This window comes from Cyanistes caeruleus, chromosome 20 (genome assembly GCF_971803275.1).
Source record: "Cyanistes caeruleus chromosome 20, bCyaCae1.hap1.1, whole genome shotgun sequence".
In the NCBI taxonomy this organism is placed as follows: domain Eukaryota; kingdom Metazoa; phylum Chordata; class Aves; order Passeriformes; family Paridae; genus Cyanistes; species Cyanistes caeruleus.
In genome coordinates, this window is record NC_141720.1 from 8,257,739 (window position 1) to 8,281,034 (window position 23,296).

The 23,296-nt window shown below is 57.4% G+C and overlaps 1 protein-coding gene across 12 annotated transcripts in view; it reads right to left on the bottom strand.

The window, feature by feature from the left end:
* The window catches only part of KCNT1 (potassium sodium-activated channel subfamily T member 1), an 81,462-nt gene that overhangs the window by 3,914 nt on the left and 54,252 nt on the right, over positions 1–23,296 (bottom strand). For 6 of the 12 annotated variants that reach the window (XR_015278310.1, XM_086858782.1, XM_086858788.1 and 3 more), the window contains 28 exons: positions 19,347–19,426; positions 18,314–18,413; positions 17,181–17,237; positions 16,798–16,846; positions 16,570–16,629; positions 15,736–15,810; positions 15,309–15,392; positions 14,814–14,908; positions 13,616–13,796; positions 13,371–13,535; positions 13,154–13,290; positions 12,975–13,038; positions 12,544–12,652; positions 12,259–12,367; positions 11,182–11,331; positions 10,793–11,031; positions 8,695–8,911; positions 7,842–7,947; positions 7,591–7,763; positions 7,331–7,402; positions 6,928–7,062; positions 6,602–6,713; positions 6,217–6,318; positions 6,036–6,119; positions 5,577–5,705; positions 5,255–5,275; positions 4,116–4,419; positions 2,448–2,510 (listed from right to left, as the gene is read on the bottom strand). Coding sequence is in view for 11 of the 12 variants with exons in the window: in XM_086858782.1 (XP_086714908.1) it covers positions 2,448–2,510; positions 4,116–4,419; positions 5,255–5,275; positions 5,577–5,705; positions 6,036–6,119; positions 6,217–6,318; positions 6,602–6,713; positions 6,928–7,062; positions 7,331–7,402; positions 7,591–7,763; positions 7,842–7,947; positions 8,695–8,911; positions 10,793–11,031; positions 11,182–11,331; positions 12,259–12,367; positions 12,544–12,652; positions 12,975–13,038; positions 13,154–13,290; positions 13,371–13,535; positions 13,616–13,796; positions 14,814–14,908; positions 15,309–15,392; positions 15,736–15,810; positions 16,570–16,629; positions 16,798–16,846; positions 17,181–17,237; positions 18,314–18,413; positions 19,347–19,426 (3,272 nt within the window). In the remaining variant the exon portion in view is untranslated. The remainder of the gene's footprint in view (positions 1–2,447; positions 2,511–4,115; positions 4,420–5,254; positions 5,276–5,576; positions 5,706–6,035; positions 6,120–6,216; positions 6,319–6,601; positions 6,714–6,927; positions 7,063–7,330; positions 7,403–7,590; positions 7,764–7,841; positions 7,948–8,694; positions 8,912–10,792; positions 11,032–11,181; positions 11,332–12,258; positions 12,368–12,543; positions 12,653–12,974; positions 13,039–13,153; positions 13,291–13,370; positions 13,536–13,615; positions 13,797–14,813; positions 14,909–15,308; positions 15,393–15,735; positions 15,811–16,569; positions 16,630–16,797; positions 16,847–17,180; positions 17,238–18,313; positions 18,414–19,346; positions 19,427–23,296) is intronic. The other 6 variants (XM_086858786.1, XM_086858790.1, XM_086858783.1 and 3 more) reach the window with 5 other exon arrangements.

The window sequence follows — 23,296 nt, forward strand, 5'->3', positions numbered from 1 at the left end:
ACACCCCCACAGACACCCCAGGCGAGGTGACAGATCCCATCCTGGCTCTCGCTCCCACAGGCAAATGGGTCCCCTCGGCAGGAGAAGCCAAGGCAATGTCACCGCCACCGGGAGGGCACCAAGAACGTCGCTGCCACCTCCCTCCTCACTCCCCGGGCTCTCCCCCACCGCAGCACGGCCCGGGGGACTGGCACAGGTAACTCTCCAAAGCACCCACTCCCCCCCAGAATAAAGTGAGTTGTCTTACCTTGTTCCAGTGCAAAAGAGGGAACAGGTTAGTCCTGCTGTGTCAGGTACAGCACGAGTCCAACCACCGGCTCAGGGCAGCTGAACCCCCCCGGGGCCGCCCCGGCCTCTGCCCCCCTCTCCCCTCCAGGTACTCAGTTTAGCATCATCCAGGCACAGGGTTAATAAAAACCCACGGATTGCTGCTTTTCCCTGCCCCGGGGAAATCGCCTCCGTGGAGTTTCAGAGCCGTCGATGCCGTTTTGGGGATGGCTCTAAACCTCAGTGACCTCCCGGGGGGGGCTCAGGGCCACCAAGAGCAGCACCCACGGGGGCCAACGGGGGGTCTCGGTGACGGGGGGGCCCCTGTGCTTCCCGAAATAGCCAAGAACAAGATCATGGTGAAATGGATGGGGGTGCGAGGCTGCGGGCGCCGGGGAGGGGTGGAAGCTGCCACAGGTGACACCATTTCCAGACGGGCTGATGGGGTGTGGATGGACAGGGCGGAGAGGGGACGGACAGACGGACACCGGGGCAGCATGAGGAGCACGGCGGGACACCAGCTCGCTGCAAGGCTTGTCACTGGGACACCTCTCCAGGCTTTTGGAAAGGCCCCTCTGAGGAGCGAATGGAGCTGCTCTGGGGGCAGCAGCAGCAGGACCCGGCCACTGGGATGGGCATAAACTCCAGGCTGGGGACCGCTCCCTGTGGCCTGTCCTGCTGCTCCCTGTCCCTGCTGTCCCCCTGCCTGGCCTGGGGGATCCCCCAGCCAGAGGCTGCCCTGCCCCATGTGGGCACGGCCAGGGTCTCCTGCCACAGCAATGACAACATCACCGTGCACATCACCCCGGCACGGGGCCCAGGTGCTTCTCTGCAGCCCTCAGCTGCAGCTCCAGCAGCACAGCCCCCCGGCACAGGAGTGCGAGCAGCTTCCTCCCGAGCTGCCTCTGCCAGGGCACCCCCGGCTGAGCCCAGGGCCATCCCCGGGGCCAGCGGCGCTTGCAGGGGGACGCCAGGCCTTTGTTTCGCTGCCCAGACACATCCCTGGCACCCCTGGGACCACAGGAGGTGCTGCAGAGCCGGGGGGACCCTCGGGGTGATGCTGCCTGGGACCCCCAGCCTGTGCCAGGGTCCCGGAGCCACCGGGGAGTTTTGGCCATGCCAGTGCTCAGCCTTCCAGGGAGCCAGGGATGGGGATGGCGATGCTGGGGCAGGGGTGGCACACAGACCCTGGGACCCGACGGGACACACGGGGTTTGACGTGACAGGAGGTGGGGACGGGCTCTGGCTCTGGGCAGCTTTCCCTGCCCCATGGAAGTTTCCTGACCCCAAGCAGCCCTGCACACCGAGTATATTGCTGCACCTCCACCGCCCCTGGCAATATACTCTGCTGGCCTGGGGCTTCCATGAGCCCCAGCTGGGGCTGCCTGTCTGATGGAGGACACACTTTGAAGGAAAATGCCAACGTTTCACCTTAAGCCTGGGCTAGTGAAGCCAAAAATGAAGCTGGGATGGGCCCTTGGTAACCTTGGGGCTGCTGCAGCAAAAAGGAGCCTTTCCAGGGCATGTTCCACCATGGTGAAAAGGTGAAAAAAAGATGGGAAACCCTGGCAGGTCCCACAGAGCCCCACAGGGTGCCCGGGGCATCCACAGCACCAGTGGCCCCTGTGGCTGCCGTTGCTGCCTCGGGCTGAGCCCAGCACCCCTGGTCAGAAAATGGGGTCTTCTAATGCTGGAGAGGGGTCCAGGAAGGCAAACCATGGGGTGCAGAGGGATTTTTAAAGCAGTGCCTTGCCCTGGGCTGTGGCTGACCCAGCAGGAGCTCCAGCATCTCATCACAACATGCACAGGCAGCCCTGGTGCACCTCTCCCCCTCCTTGTCCCCTCCTCAAGCTGTTGCTGGCTGTACAGCCCAAAGCCACCTCGCAGAGCTGTGGAGGGAGGGTTTTGTTAATGAAAGCCAAGGGCTGTGATTTCCCTGTAGGAATGCAGCTAAAAAAGGGTCCCTGAGGTTTCTGTCTCCCTGATTAGGCAGAGCCCTACATTTGCACCAACGCCACAGGGCACTGACTGGTTTTCCAATGCCACCCAACAAATTAGTGCTGAAAGCTCGGGGACCTAAGGTGAAAACTGGCAAGGGTGAGGTTTGGGCTTAGCTGGCATGATCTTGTTGTACGCTGCACGCCATGAGTCACGCGGGACTCCCAGGGAAAGGGAATTACCTTGCAAATATCCCAGGTTTACCCGATTCATCACATCACTGGCTGTTAAATTTGCTACATCCTCTACAGAACATACAGGGAAAGGCACAGACATAAACAGAGAGAGAGAGAGAGGTCAGCAAGCCATGGTTTGGCAAATATCAGAGACGAGCTCCTGCGCTGCAGCGATAACGTGAGCAAAAGAAAAAGGAAAGGGGCAGAAGGCAGAGCAAAGTTTTCCATGGGTGTCCAGACACTGACAGTGACACGTGGTGACAACACACAGTCCCAGCAGCACGGGATGCCCAAGGAGCTGCTGGTCCCCACACTGTGCCCAGTGTCCCTGTCCCGTACCCCCCATTGTCCCCTCTCCTGCCAGAGCTCCCCAAAATTTGCCAGATGGGCCAGGACAAAGAAACCAGCCCTGACCTGACCCCAAGCTGTGCCCCAAACCTCACTGAGGCCAGACTGCCCCCCTGGAGCTACAACAGAAACTTCTGGGACCGGGAATGTGGGGAAAAACAGAGAGGGGGGATGCACCCTGCAAGCCCCTGCCTGGCAGTCCCTGCCCTCGCTGCATCCCACCACAAGCTGGCTCTCCTTCCTCTCTCCCTGGGGACCCTGGCAGTGCCCACAACCACCCTGGGCCCCCCCTCCAAACTCCTCCTGCTCTTCACTTCTGGGCATTTTCTCCTCCTCGTTCCCGTGCCTAAAGCCAAGATGGGAAAGGAGGAATCCCACCCCCAAAATCAGCTCCCATCCTGGCTGGGGCTCATTGCCAGCCTGAGTGTGGGCAGGGGCCAGCACGGGGTGGACGGACACTCTTGGAGGATGGAGCAAACAAGCAGCAGCACAGGATGGTTTCAAAGAAAGAAAGAAAAAAAAAAAATAAAAGAAAACCAAACCAAACCAACCAAACAAAGGGACCTGTGGGCTACAGATTTTGTCATAACCAAGGGGTGGGAGCTGTCCAGGCGACACAGATGCCAGCACCGACGGGCAGCTCAGAAGCTTCACGAGAGATGGGGCTGCACAGAGGGACCCTGAGCGCTGTGGCTGTCACAGCCACACACCGGCGTCACACGCAATGAAGCAACTCAGCCCTGCAGCTACCGAAAGGCTTTCCACGGAAGAGTTTATGGACGATTAAAGTCTATAACAAAGGGGGGGCTGAGCCAGCTGACGGGGTTTGGCCTCTCCCTGTCCCTATGGGGGCTCTCGGGTTGTGCTGACCTGGGGTCGGGTGGTCCTGAGGCACCATCTCTGCATGGCCGGAAAGCGGGGGACAAACGGGGCCTCGTGTGCCAAGGCTGCATGGGGACACTGGGTCCTGCCGCGGGCACGAGGGGTCACCGTGCCACTGCCAACTCCTGCCTGGAGCCATCCCAGAGCCCAGAGATGGGGGGCTGGCAGGGGAGGGGTTCTGCGTGGGGGGACCCCAGCCTGGAGCCGCTGGTCTGCACAAGCACAAGCAAGCTGGGGAATGAGGCAGCGCTCGGAGCACGCCCGGCAGCGCCCGCGGGAACGGGCTCGGCACGGCGCTAAGCTGGGCATGGGGTTAGGCCGGGCGTGGGGTTAGGCCGGGCGTGGGGTTAGGCTGGCTCAGGGGTCGGGCTTGGCGCAGGGTTACCTGAGGAGCCCGCGGGCGGGAGGCACCACCGCAGAGCAGCTCGGCCGAACGGCACTTACCGTACCCGGTGGTGGGCAAGCCCAGGTGCTTCATACGGTTTTTGACCAGCTCGGACAGCTCCTGGCGCTCGGAGCGCCGGTACAGGCTGAGGCGCTGCTGGCTGATCCACTCGGCCGTCTTGCTGGAGTGCTTGTTGCCCTTCCTGCTGAGCCGCCGTGCCCACTGCATGCTCTTGCGCCTCAGCAGCGGGTGCTCCGACTGGTCGCTGGAACACGAGTTCCTGTGGTGGCTCGTCTTGATGCCCCAGTGCTCCTTGACGTCCTTCGTGTCCTCGCAGTCCTCAACATTGATTGAGATCTGTGACTGGAAGCCCAGCAGGTCACGCGGGATGGGGGGTGGCCAAGAAGGGTTTGGCCGGTGGCTGGCAGGGTGGGATCTCTCCCACGGTGGGGTCCTTCCTCTGACCCAAATGGGCTCTCCCAGCACTTCAGCTCTGCACTGCCCCAGCCACAGATCTCACAGAATGCCAGAGGGGTTTGCATTGGAAGGAGCGTAAAGCTCATCTCATTCCACTCCTTGCCGTGGGCAAGCACTTTCCACCAGGCCAGGTTACTCCAAGTCCTGTCCAATCTGGTCTGGAACTTCCAGGGATGGGGCAGCCAGAGCTCCCCTTGGATAAGCAGTGCAGAGGGGAGTCTTGTGGGCACCTGACACCTCACACAGGATCACCCCTGGCACATCTGCCCAAGGAACAGCCATGCCCTGATCCCCCTCTCTCCCCTCTTACAGCGTCTGTGCTGCCACACGTCTGACCCAGCAATCCCCACTGCTGAGCAGGAATTTATCAGTAAAGCCTTTTAAGGCATCTCAAGGAGCTGGGTTGTATTTAATTAAATGTCAGCTTTCAGCTCCCTGTCACTGCTTCCTTACAAGTTGAAAACTGAAGGTATTTAGGAGGGATCCCTTCCTTGCTCCTTATCCCAGTTAATTACGTCAGGGCACTGAGGGCTTTTCCCAGAGCGCTGAGGCTCAGTCAATATCTCCCTTCCATGGGGACGGGCAGGGCTGTGCTGGCACCGGGGCCGAGGACTGGCACAAAGCACGGGGTGGCTCTCAGTGGCCAGAGCCACCCAGGGATCAGCCCCAGGGTAGGGGGACAGGGAGGCAGCGCCCGAGGCTGGAGACAAGCGGCACTCACCTGCGCTCTGATGTCGTGGGGCTGCAGCAGGGGAGAAGGAAGGGAAAACCAAGAGTCAGTCCAGCAAAGGGGCAGCCCTGCTGTGCCCACCCTGCTCCCCAAGGCACCCAGAACATCCAGAGATGGGCACTGACCCTGACCCAGCAGATCCAGCAGGGGAACCAGAACAGCCACACTAAACCAAGTAAACACAAAAATTCCCCTTCCCTTGCTCTCCCCACCCAGGTCCGAGGTGTCCCAGGGACCAGCAGCCTCCTGGACCCCACCTTGGCTGGGACCAGCAGCAGCCCCTTCCCAGCCCATGCCACCAGCGTGCCCCTACCTCGGAGGTTGCGAACATGTGCGACTCCGTCCTGTAGATGCCGATGGGAATCTCGGCACTGGAGGAGCAGAGCTTCTGGAAGAGGCGGCCGTACGTCCGGATCCACAGGTCATCCTCGGTGATCTTCATCTGAGGAACAGAGGACAAACGTGAACCCCCACCTGCACCTCGGGCTGCTCCTTCACAGCCATCCCAAAAGTGAGCTGGACTCTACAAGAAAACCAGGAGCAATTTCTGACCTCAGCCTTCAAAACTGGGGGTTTGGTCCTTGGCAGCTCTGGGGTTTTTTGTAGCACTGAGGTTCCCCAAAATGGAGGGGAACAATGACCTGGCAATGCTGCTCCCCACCCCAGTCCTGCAGAAGAGGGGAACCCCCACCCCCTGCACAGGGTGACAGATGCCACCAGAGCCAGGACAGCCTGGCCTGATGGTTTCAGCCCAAGGGGACTCGGCACGTACCGCACAGAGGTACCCGGAGCCCGGCGTGGTGTCGAGGCCCAGCAGCAGCCGAGTGATGGTGATCATGTAATCCTTCACGAACGACTGGGGAGACATTTGGGCAGGAAACCAGGGAAAGGTTTGCTCAGATATTCCCTGGGGGCTGCAAAGGGGAGGCCACAGCTGCAGGGCTCCATCTCACCTGGTAGAGCAGCGTGTCCAACATGCTGATGCTGAAGACCCTCCCTGCTGCAAAGGGCAGCCGGAACATGAAGGCCAGGTTGGAGCCATTCTCTCGCTCTCTCTGCAAGAAGAAAGGGAACTTTGAGCTCAGACTGCACAGAAACTTAGAGGACTCATGGCAATGGGAGAGCACAGGTGTAATGTTTCTGATGGGTGTGGCAGGAGGAAACAAGGGCAGCATTTTTGCACTGTAGAAAAAGAGGATTTTTTTTTTTTTCTCCATGGAAATGTGTGAGACATGATTGGGTTTTCTGGACATGGGAAAAGCACAGGACTTCGAGGAGCTCAAATGCAGTCAGTAACTGTCAGTATTGCCTTCCCAAGCCCCCGTGCCCTCCTCTTACCTTTTCTAGCTTGGAAAGGGCCAGAGAGTAACTGTCCTTTGCTCTGAACTGCATGAATCTCATGTTGGAGGGGTGGGTCAGCTCTGTGATAATGCTGAGGCTGGGGAAGAGCCTGCAATGGAAAGAGATCTGTTGTTCTGCAGCTCAGAGGATTTAAAGCCTGAGGAAGACCACAGTCATTCCTGTCCTGCCTGAGGTCAGAGACAGCTGATTGCATGCTGCTTCCTCCAGCAGCCCCAACCCCAGATGTGTCCCCCCGTCCATAGCCACCACCCCAGGCACCAGCACCCTTCCTGGTCTCTCCCCCAGCAGTGGTCAGCCCTCACCTGAACATGGTCTGGACGTTGACAATCGTCTTGGCATCGGCCATGTAGTCCTCCTCGGCACTCATGGTGCTCTCCTTGTCCACCACCACCAGGTTGTCAGCGTAGATGATGCCACACTGCAGCAAACTGTCCAGGCTGGGCAGTTCCCAAAGAGAAGAGCGCAGGGTCAGCCCTTGGAAACGACACAGGGAAGCAGCACAGGGGTTCCACGGCGAGCCCAGGCTGCTCCCAACCTGCTCTTCACCTGCTCCCATCTCCCAGGGAGGGGCTGACAACCCGAGAAGCCCAAGGTGGGCTCAGCTCTATGTTACTGACCCTGGGGCTTCTCACAGGGTGACTGAAAAGTCTGGGCTGGGGTAAATGCGACAACTCAGGCACGACAGCCACACGTGGAAACACCTACTTGTCAATGGTGCCCTCCATGTAGTAAACCATGGGGAAACAGCAGATGGCCTCCAGAAAGTGGTGCTCAGGCCTGGGGGGAGAGCCACAGAGAGTGAGGTGGTTCAGCACGTCCGAGCGGCAAGGACAGACACAAAACCCCAGGGCCAACCAGCCCAGGTAGCCAACGGTGGCCCCGCTGTTCCCTCCCATCCCGCAGCACGAGATGGAAACGCAGGGAGGGCTCTGTGTGAGGGAGAAGACCCGTGGAAAAGTACTTGCTTGTTGTCCAGCAGCAGCACGATGGGGTTGAGCTCCTTGCGGGAGCGGTAGTACGCCCGCAGCGGGACGATGAAGTTGTAGAGGCCGTTGCCAGCTGTCTCTGCAGAAACGATGATCAGTTTGTTCTTGAACCCGTAGGCTTTGGCATCCTCGAAGCTGTTGTGTTTGCAGCCCTGCGTGTGGGACATGGACGTGTCAGTGGACACATCCTGGGGGTTCAGCCCCAGGCAGCCCCCACAGCCCCTCCACACCTTGTCCAGCCTCAGGCAGCAGAACGGGGCTTTCTCGGGCAGAAGGTGGCACAGGGTCGGGGAGCTCCCGATGTAGGGCGAGTTTGGGGGGTAGCCCTTCACGTACCTGCAGCAGAGACAAATCTGTGTGAGGACACGGGGAGAGATTCCCATTTATCCAGCACTCAGATGCTGGGGAAAACATTCAACAGCAACACTGGCAAAGGCTGTGCAAAACTCTGCTGCAGCAGCTGGGAATTCCCTGAATACACATATTTAGGAGTAGTTTTTGCTATGCAATGGCCCATGAGTAAAGCTGCAGGGACAGTGCGCTCATGGAAAAGTGTGGATGCTAGCTTTGGAGCAGGCTGCAGGCCCCATGGCCTCTTCAGTCCTGCCTGAGAAGCTAGCCTGAGAAAATTCATAGGAGGATTTCAAAACAATCCTCAGAGACAGAAAACAAGTGCCAGGTGCTGTTTGTCTGTCCTCTTGTTTTCCTTGCAAGGGAAAGTCAGGGGGTGGTGAGCCCCACTGACCAATGATGATAATGTAGCACTTTACTAACAAATAAGAGTTTCCTTTCTGTACTTTCCACGTATCTGTCTATAAGACAAGCCTAGAGCAATAAACCAGAGAGATTCTCCTGTTGTGACTCCCTTGAGAGTCCGTGTCGTTCTTTCCAGCCGTTCCCAATCAGAACGACAGAAAAGCCAAGAGGGGCTGAGCCTGAGCATCCCCGGGCACCACAGCCTGCCCTGTGCCATGGTCCCAGTGTCTCTGAAGCTGGAACCAACTGGGTGCAAACACAGACACAACCGGATCCAACCGGAATGAACTGGACAAAGAAGGTCTCTATGGAGAGGGAGCGACTCACTCCACAACCGCCGAGCCCTCCTCGTCCGACTGCGTCATCTCATCCTCGGACTGGTCACTGAGGAGGTCACAGGGCAGCAGGGACGAGGTGTCAGCCAGCTCCAGGACGGGGGCGATGCTGGGCCGGCGCGTGCCCGAGCCGTTCTCGGCCGGCAGCGCCAGTTTGCTGCTGTTGGCAGGGCGGCACTCGGTGTTCTGCAGGTCCATGGCCACTGTACCTGGACACGGCGGGGAGGGAGCACAGCAAACACTCTCTAAGGGGGGGAAATGTCAGAAAAGCCCCGTCCTCAAGCCCTGTGCAGGGAGGAGACAGCCCAGCTGGTGCTCTGCTGGCATCAGAGGTACAGAGAGTGTGACCTTATCTCTGATACCTGGCTCTGACATCCAAGAAAACACCGAATTTCACATAACACCATGAAAACAACTGTTAAAGTTAAATAGAAAAACTAGGAATGTGAGTGTAAAAATTAGAGAGCTTTCTTAAGTCACTGGGTGAAAAAGTTAAAGGTTTAAACTAGTTTAGAAAACAAAAGACAAGATGGAGGATTTAAGGTGTTGTCTCTTTCCCTTCTTTCTTCTTCTAGAGCTTTTTGGGTAGAAATAAGTGATTGGATGGAGAGTGCCACAGTGCTGCACACAGGTGTTGGGTCATTGGGTCACTAAGAAAAATAATTCACTTGGCATTTGTTAATTGGGTAAATGGACATATAAAAGATCTTGAAGAAGATCTTTGTTAGCCATTTTTCACCTCTCTATCTTAGTGCACGTAGCTCCTTGTACCCATGTAATGTAGATAAAAGAAGAATAAACAACCAAGTCTGAACAAGAGAAAACTGCCTCTCTTTCATCAGTCTTCAGCCCAAGGGGAAAAAGAACCCGACCACAAGTGTCCCATCAGGACAGTGCTCAACCATTTGTGGGCACAGGGAGTGCAGGCAAAGCCCCCAGCAGTGACCTCCAGCCGGGCACTGCTGTGTGCAGCATCTCCCCTGGGCTCTGTCCTGAACCACTCACCCACCTGCTGCTGCCAGAGCTGCCAAACCGAGCTCTGCAGGAGTTCCCACCGTGTCTCTGAGATGAGAACCCTGCAGCCTAAGCCCTGCCCACAGCTCCTCACCAGCCAGGATCTGCCCTGGCACTGCCCCTCCCATGCACGGCCCCAGGGCGAGGCAGGCAGGCAGCAGTGCCCTCATCCGCCTCCCACATCCCTCCTGATCAGCTCCAGCCCTTAGAAACTCAGAATCCTTAAAGCTAGAAAAGTCCTCTAAGATCACTGAACACAACCATTCCCCCACTAAATCACGTTCCCAAATGCCACACCTACACATCATTTAAATCCCCCAGGGATGGCGACTCCACCACGGCATTGATGGAGCGTCCCAAGGAGCAGAGCCCAGGCATTGGCCTTGCCAAAACTCCCTGCCCTGCTGGCACTCCTGGTGTTCCTGTCCCTCTCATCACCTTTGCCAAAGGTCCCTCTGTGCAGGAGCCGTGTGACGAGAGCTGTGACAAACACCGCTCAGCCAAGCGCTCTGCGGCTTGCTGGGGGATAATCTATGCAAATTGCTGCTCAGGAGTACAAACACATAAATTATTTGCCTGAAATATAATGTGCTCGTGTGGCTCAGCTCCTCCAAAACTTGTTCTCCCCAGATACAAGAGGGAAGTAATGACTCATGGTATTTTTCACTTGCACAAATGCACCGCTCGCTGCAGAGAAAGCTACGCTCTTCCTCGGCTTGGGATTCGTAAACGTGATTTAGGATGTGCCCCGAGGCATTTCTCCTTCCAGCCTTGGAAATAATTGAAGGCTAAATCCAGACTTGGGGCATTTATGCAAATACCCTTAATGATAATGGACATCACGAGGTTTAATAAGGATATTTGAGCTTGCTGAGAGCACCAGGGTGCAAGGAAACGTGTATTTTACTGGTGAGACGACTGGGAGAGAGGATGGAAAGCGGTTTTCAGCGGTGAGGGGCAAGGAGCGTGCAAAACACAAAATAAAACCCAACGTGGGGGAGGGAATGAGCCCAAAGGTGGGGAAGGTGATGGAGCAGGAGCTCCAGGCTCCTGCTGCCCCCGAGCCCCCGACTCACCCATGCTGGCGATGATGCTGTGCACGGGCAGACGCGAGGGGCCATCGTAGCTGCCTCTGCCCGCAAAGCCCTTCTTCTTCTGCTTCTCCTCCTGCTTGAAGATGAAGGCAGAGTTCTCCTCCTTGGTGATGTTGATGTAGAAGCAGGTGTCCGACGCTGCCATGATGTGCCTCGGGCCGGGGTTCAGCAGGATGCTTTTGTTCTCCTCCCTCCGGATGCCGATCAGGCAGACACCGTACCTGCGCCGGGAGCAGGGGCTGGGCATTCCCAGCCGGAGAAAAACCCCTCCGGGGCACTGTCCCTGCTCAAGGGGGCTCGGAGTGCCCTCCAGCCCCAGCCCATTGTCCCCCAGGCATGCAGACCCCCTGGCCATCACCCCCAGCCCTCACTTCTTGTGTGCGTGGAAGGCTGCGTAGGTGAAGCTCTTCCCCTCGTACTCCATGAAGAATTTGCTGTCTCCCATGCGGATGTGATAGACCTCATTGCCCGAGCAGCGCCCGTACATCCGCTGCCACTGCTCCGGGGACTCCTGGCCCTCCCTGCAACCACAGCAGCAGCATCAGGAGGGGTCCACCAGGGCTGGGATGGGACCTCTGGAGCTGGGGATGGGACCTCTGGAGCTGGGAGGGAAACTGAGGCTGGGATGGGACCTCTGGAGCTGGGGATGGGACCTCTGGAGCTGGGAGGGAAACTGAGGCTGGGATGGGACCCCTGGAGCTGGGATGGGACCCCTGGAGCTGGGATGGGACCCCCTGGAGCTGGCACAGATCCCAGAATTCCAGCCAGATGCCAGGGCAGAGCACCAATAATGTCTGGAGCTGCCCTGGAGCCTGACAGCAGGAGGTGACAGTGACACATCACCACGAGCTGTGGTGCTGCCGAGGATGAGCTCGTTTTCATTTTGGGTTTTAAGTGCCTTTTTAGTTAACGAGGGCTCCTGCAGAGTGCAGAGGGAGGGGTCAGAGCCAGTGTTGGCAAACAGCTCCGAGCATGAGGCGAGAGGCATCTGGCAAGGATGTTTCATAACTGTTTTGATGGCACTTTACCCAAAATTCTACCATTTCTGACTGGCCCTTGTGCAGGGCACATAGCACTGCTCTCTTGTGCTGGCAGAGCTCCTCCCAGCCATGCTGGATATATAAAAAATATATATAAAAAACCCTGCCGGCTCTGGGGCTGCTTGTGCTGTGAATTCGCCTTCCTGCCAGCAGGATTGTGCCAATGCAAAGATATTTTTATCTCGTCTTTGGAAAGTTGGCACTTCCCAGCCCAGCTGCACTGGTGTGGTTCCCTTCCAATATGGGCTTTTGCTCTTGATCTGGATGGGAGCCACAGATCCCCCTGTGCACCCCAGAACCATCCCAGACCCCCACCCTCCCCCCTGAGCTCAGAGACCTCAGTTCTGCCGTCGCTCCCGGCTCAGGCAGGGGCAGGGGAGGGCAGGGACGGGCAGGGGAGGCACTCACTGGCCACGGGAGGTGTGCACCAGCAGCGTGATGAGGGTGGAGGTGGCAGGGCAGACACAGTTCAGGGCCAGCATGGCGTATTTGCACTCCTCTTCACACACAACGTGATCTGAAAGGCAGAGGGGACCATCACAGAGGAGAGGGGGACAGATGGGTTCCCTGGCTGGCAGTGCCCGGGAATGTGGTCATTTTGGGGTGGTGCTGGGCACTGGGTGTTTCCTCCTCCTGCCGATCCAGGAGGGCTCTCAGCTGACCAGGAGCTGCTGTGCAGCTGCTCCAACTCACCAGCAAACTTGACATGAAATTTATTTTCTGGCTTTAAGATCTGAACGTAGAGAGGACAATTTGGAGCAAAGTCTTTGACAGCCCAGGCCCTCAGGATGGTCTGGTGGTCCTGGACAGGGACAAGAGCAACAAGAGCTACTTGGCTGATAGTTTATTTTCCCCAAGGCTTCTACAGCTGGGATGAACTGCAAAGCACCCAGGCACCCTGGAGACAGCAAGGGCTCCTCCTGCCCCTGCTGCTCCCTGAAACCCAGCACTGATGGGAAACCAGGAGAAGAAAGGTGAGCCCACAGGGGCTGCGTGCCTCTGTGCCATCCCCCAGGCTCTCCATGGTGCTCAGCCCCTTCACTGCACCCTCCTTTGCTGGGCACAGCTGAGATCAACACCACCCCAATCCCTTCTGCCCATCCCCACCCTCCAGCCGGACTCACCGCCGCTGTTCTGTCCACCTCGTTTCGGCTGCTGAGAATGAAGCAAGCTTCTCCATTGTCCATCCTGCCAAGAGAGAGCGGTGACCCCGGGAAATGCCACCCCAGACCCAGCAAAGGGACACGGGGACACAGCTGGGGTGACATCCCTGGCCGGGGACGTGCGGCGTGTCCCTGCTCACTTGGCTCTCATGAGGTCCTGGTCCTTGAGCGCGGAGCCCTGGAGGTAAATGACGCGCTGTGACCACAGCGGGATCTGCAGCACGCGCCGCACCTGGATGTCCATCTCTGTCGGGCACAGGATCACCACGTAGTAATCCTGCAAAGGGACAGAGGCCGCCGTGGGCCGGGGTCCGAGGCTGCGAGCCCAGCACTGCGGGACAGAGGCCTGGGGCTCACCTGCAGGCGTGGGTGGGCGTAGAACTCGTTGAGGAAATCCATGAGGAGGTCGATCTTGAGGGAGCTGACGCAGAGGACGACGTGCTTCTCCGTCTGGGCGCGGTGCCGGCTGTAGTTCCCTCCCGACTTCTGCCGCTCCATCCACAGGTAGACGAGCTCCTCGAACTGCCCAGGGCACGGAGATGATGTCCCCATGGGCAGGGCTGCCCCGAGCCCCTCCCCACCCTCAGCTGAGCGGGTCTAACCTGCAGCGGCAGCACCACCAGGGCCACGCAGATCATGATCACCACGAGGAGCTGGGAAGGCCAAATCTTTGGTGTCACATCTCCGTAGCCCACGGTGGAAAAGGTGACGATGCAGAAATAGAAGGACTTGAAGAGGGAGAGCTTCTCACCTGCTCTTTCTAAATGCTGGATGCCGCAGGTCCTGGAAGGGAAAAGCGCCATCACAGCAGGGCCTGCCCGGGACACAGGGCGGCAGAACCCCACCAGCCTGCAGCTCAAAGCCATCCTGCTGGACACAAGTGTCACCCAAGCCTTCCCAAATTGTACCCCCTTCCCCCAAACTCATCCAGCAGCAGGGCTGGGAGCACCACTGAGCTCTGAAATAGCATTAGTCATCCACACCAGAACATCGTCTTTATTGCCAAAAACTCATGAGCCTAAAAGCCTCATTTCCTCCCCATTCAGCAACTTAATGGTATAATATGCCTCAAACCCAGACCAAGGGAGCCAGAGGAGAATTCAAAGCCTAATTCAGGGCTAAATAGCCAGTGATGAGCTCTGCTGCCCCTGCCCAGAGAAACAGCCTTGATGTCAGCAGTGCACAGAGTAAAGGGCCCAGTTAATTAGCAGGAGCCCCAGTGGCCAATTACACAAATGAGCTCAGGAGCTGTGACCTGTGGGGGAGGAAGAGCTGGGCTGGAGGCTGGGAGTGAATGAGCCATCCCACACCTGTCCCTGGGGGAAGCTGCTGTCCCTGCCCTCGGCACTGCTCTGGCACTGCCGTGCCCACATCCCCCAGCTCCCTCTGACAACACCCTCATCCTCACCCAAAACTTCCTGATAAAACCCGAGAATAAAGGAGGATCATCAGTCTGACTTAGAAACCCCTCACAGTGCTCAGTGTGCTGGGGAGGAAGCAAAGCAGGGGAAGGTGTGAGCCCTGCTAGAGCCTGGCTCTGCCAGCCAGCCCAGATGGGCACAGCTGGATTCCTGGGGTGGGCACAGCTGGATTCCCACAGTGGGCACAGCTGGATTCCTGGGGTGGGCACAGCTGGATTCCCGGGGTGGGCACCGCTGCATCCCCAGGGTGGGCACAGCTGCATCCCCAGGGTGGGCACAGCTGCATCCCCAGGGTGAGCACAGCTGGATTCCCAGGGTGGGCACAGCTGGATTCCCGGGACCAGGAGGGAGGTTTAGAGAAATGGAGAACAACACTCACCCCGTGAAAACGAGACACAGGAGGGTGCAGATCAGGATGAGCACCTGGTTAAACATCGCTGACTGTGTCCTTTGGATGGCTCGGTGCAGATCGTTCTGGGGACAGAGGGGAGGGCTCCCACCAGCTCCCAGAGCCTGGGGGAAAAGCTCCCTCCAAGCACCAACTGCTGCCTTGCTGGCTCCAGCAGTGCCCTCCCCGCTGAAGGTCAAGCCTGGGTTTAGCCCTTGGGAAGGGATTCCCATTCCCATCAGAAGGTCAGGGAGACACAGCTCCCGTGGGAGCAGGGGAATGGCTGGAACACCTCACCCCTGAGCACCCCTGCCACTGCCTCAGGCACTGAGCGATTCCTGGTACTCCTGGCATTCCCAGCCTGGCATTCCCTGGCACAGCTGCACTCACCAGGCTCCAAATCCTGCCCCAGGGGAAGCCAAGGATCCCCTCCCGGTCCTGCTGCCCTCCACATCCCCCAGGAGCTGGACAAAGGGGAACACTCACAATCATGTTCTCCAGGGCGTACTTGGCCAGCCAGCAGTTCAGAAACACAGGAATGAACAAATTCCGCAAAGGAGGCCAGAATATCTGCAAAAGGCAAGGGTTATTAGCAGAAAAACCCATGCTCTTTTAAAAAACAGAGCTAAAAGCAGCCAATCCTCCCTGTGTGGAAGGATCCAAATCCAAGCTGAGCAGAAGCTGCCACCAAACACAGCCCTGCTTCCCTGGCTGCAGTGGAGCAGGAAAGGGAGGATGGGTTTTGGGATAACACTCCAGAGAAAGTCATTATATTGTCAACTTCTGAAGGAAAAATTTGCCACCAGCCTTAAATACCACTTGGCCAGACACACACTTCTCTTAATTTCAGCACCAAAAGCACAGCACTTACTACACTTAGAGCTGCTTTCGAATGTCACCGGGACACACTCACCGTGATGATGAATGGCACCGTGTTGATCATCTCCAGGATGAAGGAAATGCGAAAAATCTGTTCCCAGATGTTCCCCTGAGGAATCAAAACCAAAGAAGAATTAAATAAGCTTAAAAACTTGCCAGAGGACAATTAACACGAGCAGGCTCTGCCACAGACGCTGCTGGATGAGGGGAATGTGGGCCAGGAGAGGTGCAGTGGTGGTTGCAGACACACTGGGAGCAGGAAACATTCCCAAACCCCTCAGTCCTCTCCACAGCCACTACATCCCTCGGTCTGTCACTGCTGCCACCCAGAACTGGGGGACAGCAATGCCTGGTGCAAGGATGGAGGGTGACAGTGACAGCTACAGATGGCTGGCACTCGGAGCAGGCGGTGACGCAGGGTCTGGGTCTCTGCTGCCAACCTTCCCCCGGTCCCTGAGAAGGTGCCATTTGTTAAGGTCACTTTTTCTGGCCATTTTAAGGGGTTTTGGTCAGCCTGTGCCTCTCCCTGTCCAGCTTGGAGCGGTGCCGCTCCCTCCGGAGGAGGCAGAGCTGGGAAGGAGCAGGAGTCACCCTGCCGAGCTCAGGAAACTTGGGATGTGTCAGCCTGGCACTAAAAACACTGAACCTGCGTTAAACAGGTCTGAATTTCCGAGAAAGCACAAGAAAGAAGAGATTCTGCTCTGCACAACGCTTATCCAGCAGCCTGAGGGGGAATGAGAAAGGAAAACATCCAGAACCGGCTGAGACATCTCCGAGACAGATCCTGCCCGGCTGCTGCATCTCCAGCCAGCTCCGAGCTGCAGAAATCAATTCCTGCCCAGGGGCAGAGCCAGGCTGGGGCTCTCACCTTGTAGCTGAGATAGATGAGCAGCATGGTCTCCAGGAAGCTGATGAGAGCGATGCTGACCTGCAGGGACACACAGGGAGGCTCCGAGGGCTCTCTCCAGGTGTTGGCAGCGGATCAGAGCTCACCGAGCCCCCCCTGCCCCGGGGAGCCCCTGGGGGGGTCACAGGGGGGGCAGAGCTCCCAGCCCAGCTCCTCTGGGCTCCTGCACACCCAGCAACGGCTGCTCACCTGCACGGCCCACAGAGGGGTTTTTCTGTCCACCCAAAAGATGTGGGACCTGCAAAGAGAGCCCAGAGGGGATCTGAAAGCCGTGGCTCAGCTGCCAGGGTCTTCATCCCCTGCTGAATGCAGACCCAAGGCCTGGCTGCTTCAGGAGCTCCCTCCTGCACAGTTTGCTCGAGCAGCCCCTGCACTGGAAATAAGCCATTCCCAAGGGTGCAGACACCGGCTCTTGCCAATGGATTTGATTTTGGGATGCTGCTCCACGTCCCTCGAACAGCCCCACGACCAAGAATTGGCCTCAGGCAGCTGCCAGCAGCAGCCACCTCCATCCCTTTGCTCCCACATCCTGGCAGAGCTGAGCCAAAGCCCTGGAGCAGCCCCACACTCACCAGTTTATGTTGGTGGACTGGTTGAACGCTGTGTAATTCTGCTTTTCGCATTCCCAGCTGGGAGAGAAAGAGCAGGGGAAAGCAGTCAGTGGGGGAACAGGGATGCTGGGATTGACTCCCTGGGATCACTGGACAACATTTCCATGGATCCAGACACCCTGATTCCCATAGCCAGGGCTTTGCACAGGAAAAGTCTCACCCAGGCAGCCTTGAACATCTCATTACTGGAGGATAAAACCCCTCAGGTGCTTCAGCCCCCACCAGAGATGCTGTGGAACGCTGATCCTCCCTGGCACAGGGCTGCAGGGAGCTGGGAACTGGGAATTACCGGGTTAGAATCAGCAAAAACTGCTGAGCTGCTGCTTCTGGGGCAGGGCTGGCTGGGCCCCCAGCACCCTGCCAGGCAGGCAGCACCGAGCCAAGCTGTCCCTGCCTCGCTGTGAGGGATGTGCTCCTGCTGGCCAGCCTCAGGAAAATGGAATTCCCTGAGCTGCAGCCGTGCTAAACCTCTCAAGGGTGAGCATCCGTGCCCTGCTTCATTCCCACAGGTCTGAAAGCACTTTCAGAATGTGCAGATGTGCTTGGTAGTCTGCAGCCTTTACAAGGAGAAAATCAAATCACCAATTCTCCAACCTCTTGGGAAAAAAAAACCAAACCCACATTGTACATGAGCTAAACGAAGCAAGGACACATTAAAAAATAGGCTTATACTGAATCCCAGCCCAAAGCTGATGTGGGGAATCATCCATCACCTCAAGGATTCACACAGCACAGAGGATTTCCCTCTCACATGCTTAAATGGGATTTAGTGTTTATGTCTTCAAGGGCCTTCAGGAAATATTTGCATGGTGATGCCCTGGAGTCACTGAGCTCTCAGCTGTGTCTGAAGGCCCCTGACAGAGTCAGATAGAATTTGGAAGTGAACACGATCTGAATTTTTCCACCACGCACTGCTCAGGGCAAGCAGATACCCCCACACCCAGGGTTTGAGCAGGGGCTCCCAGCCTGGGAAGTTTTGTTCAAGTACCAATTCAAACAGCTGGGAGGAGAAAACCCATCCTCACACCTGCTGCACCCACGCTGAGCCCTGCCTGGGGTGGGCTGGGGGCTCTGGGGGCTCTGGGGACACTCACCAGCCGATGCCCTCCTCGGGGTTGTCGAGCAGGACACGCACGATGTACAGGAGGCACGTGAGCAGCTTCAGGGAGAAGTTGAAGAGCCGAATCCTCAGGCCTGTGGTGGAGGGGAGCAGGGATGGGGCAGCATTCCTGAGCACCCCATGGACCCCAAACACCCCGGGTAACCCTGAGCATCCTGGGCAGCCCCACAGGTTCTGCTCAGCCCCAGGCCAGCAGCACTGCCCAGGGCTCCACGTGTCCTGCCCGCTGCCAGGACACAAGAGACCAGCTCAGAAATAAAGAACCATGAGTCAGCTCCTTGCTGACCCCGATAGGTGTGAGAGGAGCTGCTGGAGCGTGTCCCCCTCATTAGCAGGCGTTTAAAGGCACCAGACCAGCACTGACCGCATTACAAGCGGCTTGCAGGGGCAGGGGTGGCCAGAAAAAGCTGCTGCTTTATCCTCTCTGCCTCCCCAGCCGGTTCACGGGGTTATTACTCAAACTACAAGTGAGAAATTCATCACATTTTCATTAAAAACTTCCCCGTGGGCACCCTGTTGTGCTGCACTCCAGCTTTTTAACAAGACAACAGGATGCAGGCAGGAAGAGAAAACGCGAATTTATAAATTAACGAGCAGGCCCCCTCCAGACAGCTAATGACATCTCAGAGAAAGAAAATAAAAACACCATTAGTCAAGTGGAGACTAATCCCGGTGGCTGGAGGGGGAGTGGGTAACACAGCCTGGCCTGGCTGTCCCCACAGCCTCAAGGAAGCACGGGCAGCATGTGATGGGGACATTCGCTCCCTGTCCCCAACCCTGCTCCCAGGCAGCTTGTGGCACCTGTCCCCAGCGAGCGGAGGTGGCAGGAGGCAGCTTCTCCTCCCCATGCAAAGCATCCCCCAAACCGGGCCGGGGACACCCAAACAAGAGTCCCCAGAGTCCCCGGGCTGGGGACAAGGCCACCAGCAGATGGCAATGGCTTCTCATGGCACAGGACAGAGCGCGGCTCTCCCGGCTCGGGCAGGGCTCCAGCGCGGAGAACTCACTGGATCGCTGGTTTTTGATGAAGAACAGCTTCAGCCGCTCCTTGAAGGTGTTCTCATTCACGTAGAACTCGACCTGCACCCTGCGGGGAGAGCCCCCAGAGGGGTCGGTCAGTGCGAGCCGAGCCCCTCTGTCCCCGCTCCGGCCGGGTCACCCCAGGCTCCCCTGGGGCTCCCGGCGCTTCCCGCAGCCCCAAACCAGCGGCAGCCGGGAGCCCCAGGGACCACCAAAGCAGCAGGTGCGACCCCCGGGGCCAGCTCTGCCGGGGGCCCGGGGCTTGGCTTTCGCTCACACACAGCCAGGTGACGGCAGAGTCACAAACTTCTCCTTTCACACACGCCCGAAAGCGCCCAGAAAAGCAGCGGCCCTGGAGCAGCCTCCCCCCGTTCCATCCGCTCCAGCTGCAGCACAGCAGGAGCTGGCGAGGACCGTGTCCCCAGGGTCCCCAGGATGTCCTGGCTCTGTCCGTGCCCTGCCTCTGCCTGAGGAGGAGAAACGCTCAGCATGGAAGCTGCTAAAAGACAGTTCCGCTCTGAAAGGAGAAAATTTCCCTTTGTTGCTAAGATACCACGCTTGGTCATTCCAGAAAAACCCAGGAGCTGACAGCCAGCTCCAAACAGCGCCCGGGGTCCGGGGTGGTGACCCCCGGCACGGGGACGGTGCCAGGGCCGGGGGTCACCTGCCAGGGAGGTGAATCTGGAAACGCCCCATCCACACCTCCCTTGGGTTCTCCTGCCTCCCCAGCGACCCCTGCCAGCCCCACATCCCAGCTGGATGCCCACGGCCCTGGGGATGGGACAAAAGCTCCCCGAGGCTGGGGGCTCCTCTCAGGGGGGTCTGGGATGGGGATGAAGGGCGTGCGGGTAAAACCGGTCCCAGCTCCGCTCATCCGCCACCGCCTCTCGTGGCACTTTGTAAAGTCATTTATTCATCACCCAAATCTCTCCGCTCCTGCTGAGCGGCTCCTCCTGCCTCGCCTTTACACCGAGCCAAAATCTGCTCCTTTCCGGCCGTAAAGGAGTTAAATGCGAACTGGCAATCGCTTTCCCTGCCCGCTGTATCCAGCACGTCCCAAGGAAGTGCTCCTGTTATTTATTGCTCCTTTTTTAGCTGCTTGCAAGAGGTGACGGAGCCCTCGTTAAGCAGGCGCGTTCCCGAGCCCTGGCACGGATGGAGGTGAGCAAATCCCCGGGGACAATCGCGGTCATCCCGCTCCATCCCGCAGCTGCCGGCTCCTGATTTATCGGGAGGGATAAACCTTCACCGAGCGCTCACGCCCAGCTGATCAGGCAGCGGATTTGGGAAGGGGATTCAGGGGATCCTCATTGCTCACCCCCGGCCAAGGGGTGGCCAGGGGGGCTCTGCCCCACACCGGGGTCGTGGTCACCACGAGAAGGGAGCAGGGGGGGACAAACCCAGACCCCACTGCAGGGAGAGAGCAGGAGAATTTCCAAGCCCTGGCTCATCAGAGCCTCCAAGCTCAGCCTTTACACGTGTTAAAATTAATCGTTCCCTGAGCCAGACTCGGCAAATCATTTTTCTGTGCCAGGGCATAAATCAGCTGTCACAACTGCTCACAGCGCTGCACGCAAGATAATTGCTCCTTCTCCTTATTAAAAATGCCCAGGAAGTGCTGGGAACTGGCTTTCAGCTCCAACAGCAGCACCCCATTCATCAGAGTCCCCGAGGATTAAGTGCCTTGAGGAGCCGGAGACTTCAGGGAGCACGATTCCTCTGCCTGACATTTGTCTTGTATCAAAGCAACAAACAGCAAAATAAATCTCTGTCACCAGACAGATGGTTCACTGATCTGCCCACCTCGAGACAAGGACTGTAATTGCTGATGGATAAAAGGACTAAATGATTAGATCTAACTTTTTATGATGAAGTAGCCCACGTGTTCATCCATCCTGATGGCTGCAGGAGGAAGGAGCACTGGAAAAAACAACAAAGCAACAAAAAAGCCGTGTCTTGACAGGGGAGAACAAGGTGTTTAACACTGCAAAGAAATGAAGAAATAAAAGAATGTGGAAGGAACAGGTTCCTGTGCAGACAATCTGCCAAGGCTGAGCCCCAGATCTTTGTGGGGGTCCCACTCTGCAGGTCAATCCAACACCCCACAGCTGAATGAGGGATGGCTCTTCCCAGGCTGCAGCACCACCCCAAAGTATCAAAGCTCCTACTCCATTTCCAGCTGAGGGAAGGAGATGATATCATGTAAAACGTACCCTTTAATTTCATTGTCAGGAAGTTAACTGGAAATAAAATTCAGGCAAAACTCTGACTGCATTATTACCCCCACAAAACACGGCGTGACAGCTCTGCCTTCACAGCAGCTCAGCCAGGACGGGGAGTTCAGTGTCCCCTCCCTGCTGCCATGGCTGGGCATCCTTCCCACCTGGAGCATCCCTTCCACCTGGAGCATCCCTTCCACCTGGAGTATCCCTTCCACCTGGAGCATCCTTCCCACGTGGAGCATCCCTTCCACCTGGAGCATCCCTTCCACCTGGAGCATCCCTTCCACCTGGAGCATCCCTTCCCACCTGGAGTATCCCTTCCACCTGGAGCATCCCTTCCACCTGGAGTATCCTTCCCACCTGGAGTATCCCTTCCACCTGGAGTATCCTTCCCACCTGGAGTATCCTTCCCACCTGGAGCATCCTTCCCACCTGGAGCATCCTTCCCACCTGGAGTATCCCTTCCACCTGGAGTATCCTTCCTACCTGGAGCATCCTTCCCACCTGGAGCATCCTTCCCACCTGGAGCATCCCTTCCACCTGGAGAATCCTTCCCACCTGGAGCATCCTTCCCACCTGGAGCATCCTTCCCACCTGGAGCATCCTTCCCACCTGGAGTATCCCTTCCACCTGGAGCATCCTTCCCACCTGGAGCATCCCTTCCACCTGGAGTATCCTTCCCACCTGGAGCATCGTCCCCACCTCATCCCCACTGTCTGAGCATCCTGGTGCCAGCCCATCCCAGGCCACTCCAAGGGTCAGCAGCTCCACAGGCAGCCCACAGCTCCCCCCCTGCCCTCACTGAACACCCCCAGGCCATGCAAACAAGGATCCTGGTACAAGTTTAGTTCCAAACCTTCTGCCTGGAAGTGTAATTACTGCTATTATGCACTTCATCATGCCTGAGCGACTTCGTTTTCTTCGCTGGGTTATTTATTGTACTTTATTAATCTAAGATTAGAGGCAATTTGTTGTAAGATGATGAGTTCCCAAAAAAAGACACAATAGTTTGTTGGGAAAAGTGCAGGATGAAAGGCCGGGACAGGCACATCTCAGCCCACTGGCACTAAAATAGACACTGAGGAGCACAGCTCCTGCTCCATAATTCCCATTTCCCCAGAGAGCTGGGACAGCTCTCTTAAAAAGGAGAAAAACACAAAAATATGAACTCATATAGGAAGGGGGAGGTGGAGATACCCCCCAAATTCTGCATCCACGGGACACTTACACCAGCAGTGGGGCACAGGCAGCTCCCTCCAGTCCCCACAGCCTGTGGCTGTCCCTGGCCCTGGCCTGAAAGCTGAAAGTGCCCCAAAATCCAGCAGCCAGGCACGGGAGGGAGCTGCCAGCCCTGCTCCAGGACCTGCCCAGACCCCCCCTGCTCCTTTCTGCAGAAGGACTTGGCTTCCCATGGTGGTTTTGCTGGATTTTATATCAGACACTTCTTGCCATGAGAAACGTCTCTTCAAATAAATAAGGCTCTTGGCAAGGAAAAAAGCCCCAGCCTCTCCCCACAGCTGCATTCCCTCCCCTCACACTCCCCTGGGTGGGAAATGCTGGTGTTGATACAATTCCAGGGTGGGTTGGGCTGGAAGGGACCTTAAAGCTCTTCTCATTCCGACCCCCTCCACTGGACCAGGCTGCTCCCATGCCCATCCAGCCTGGGACAATTTCTACTCCCAAGAAACTTCTCAAGAATTTTCTGCCATCATGTA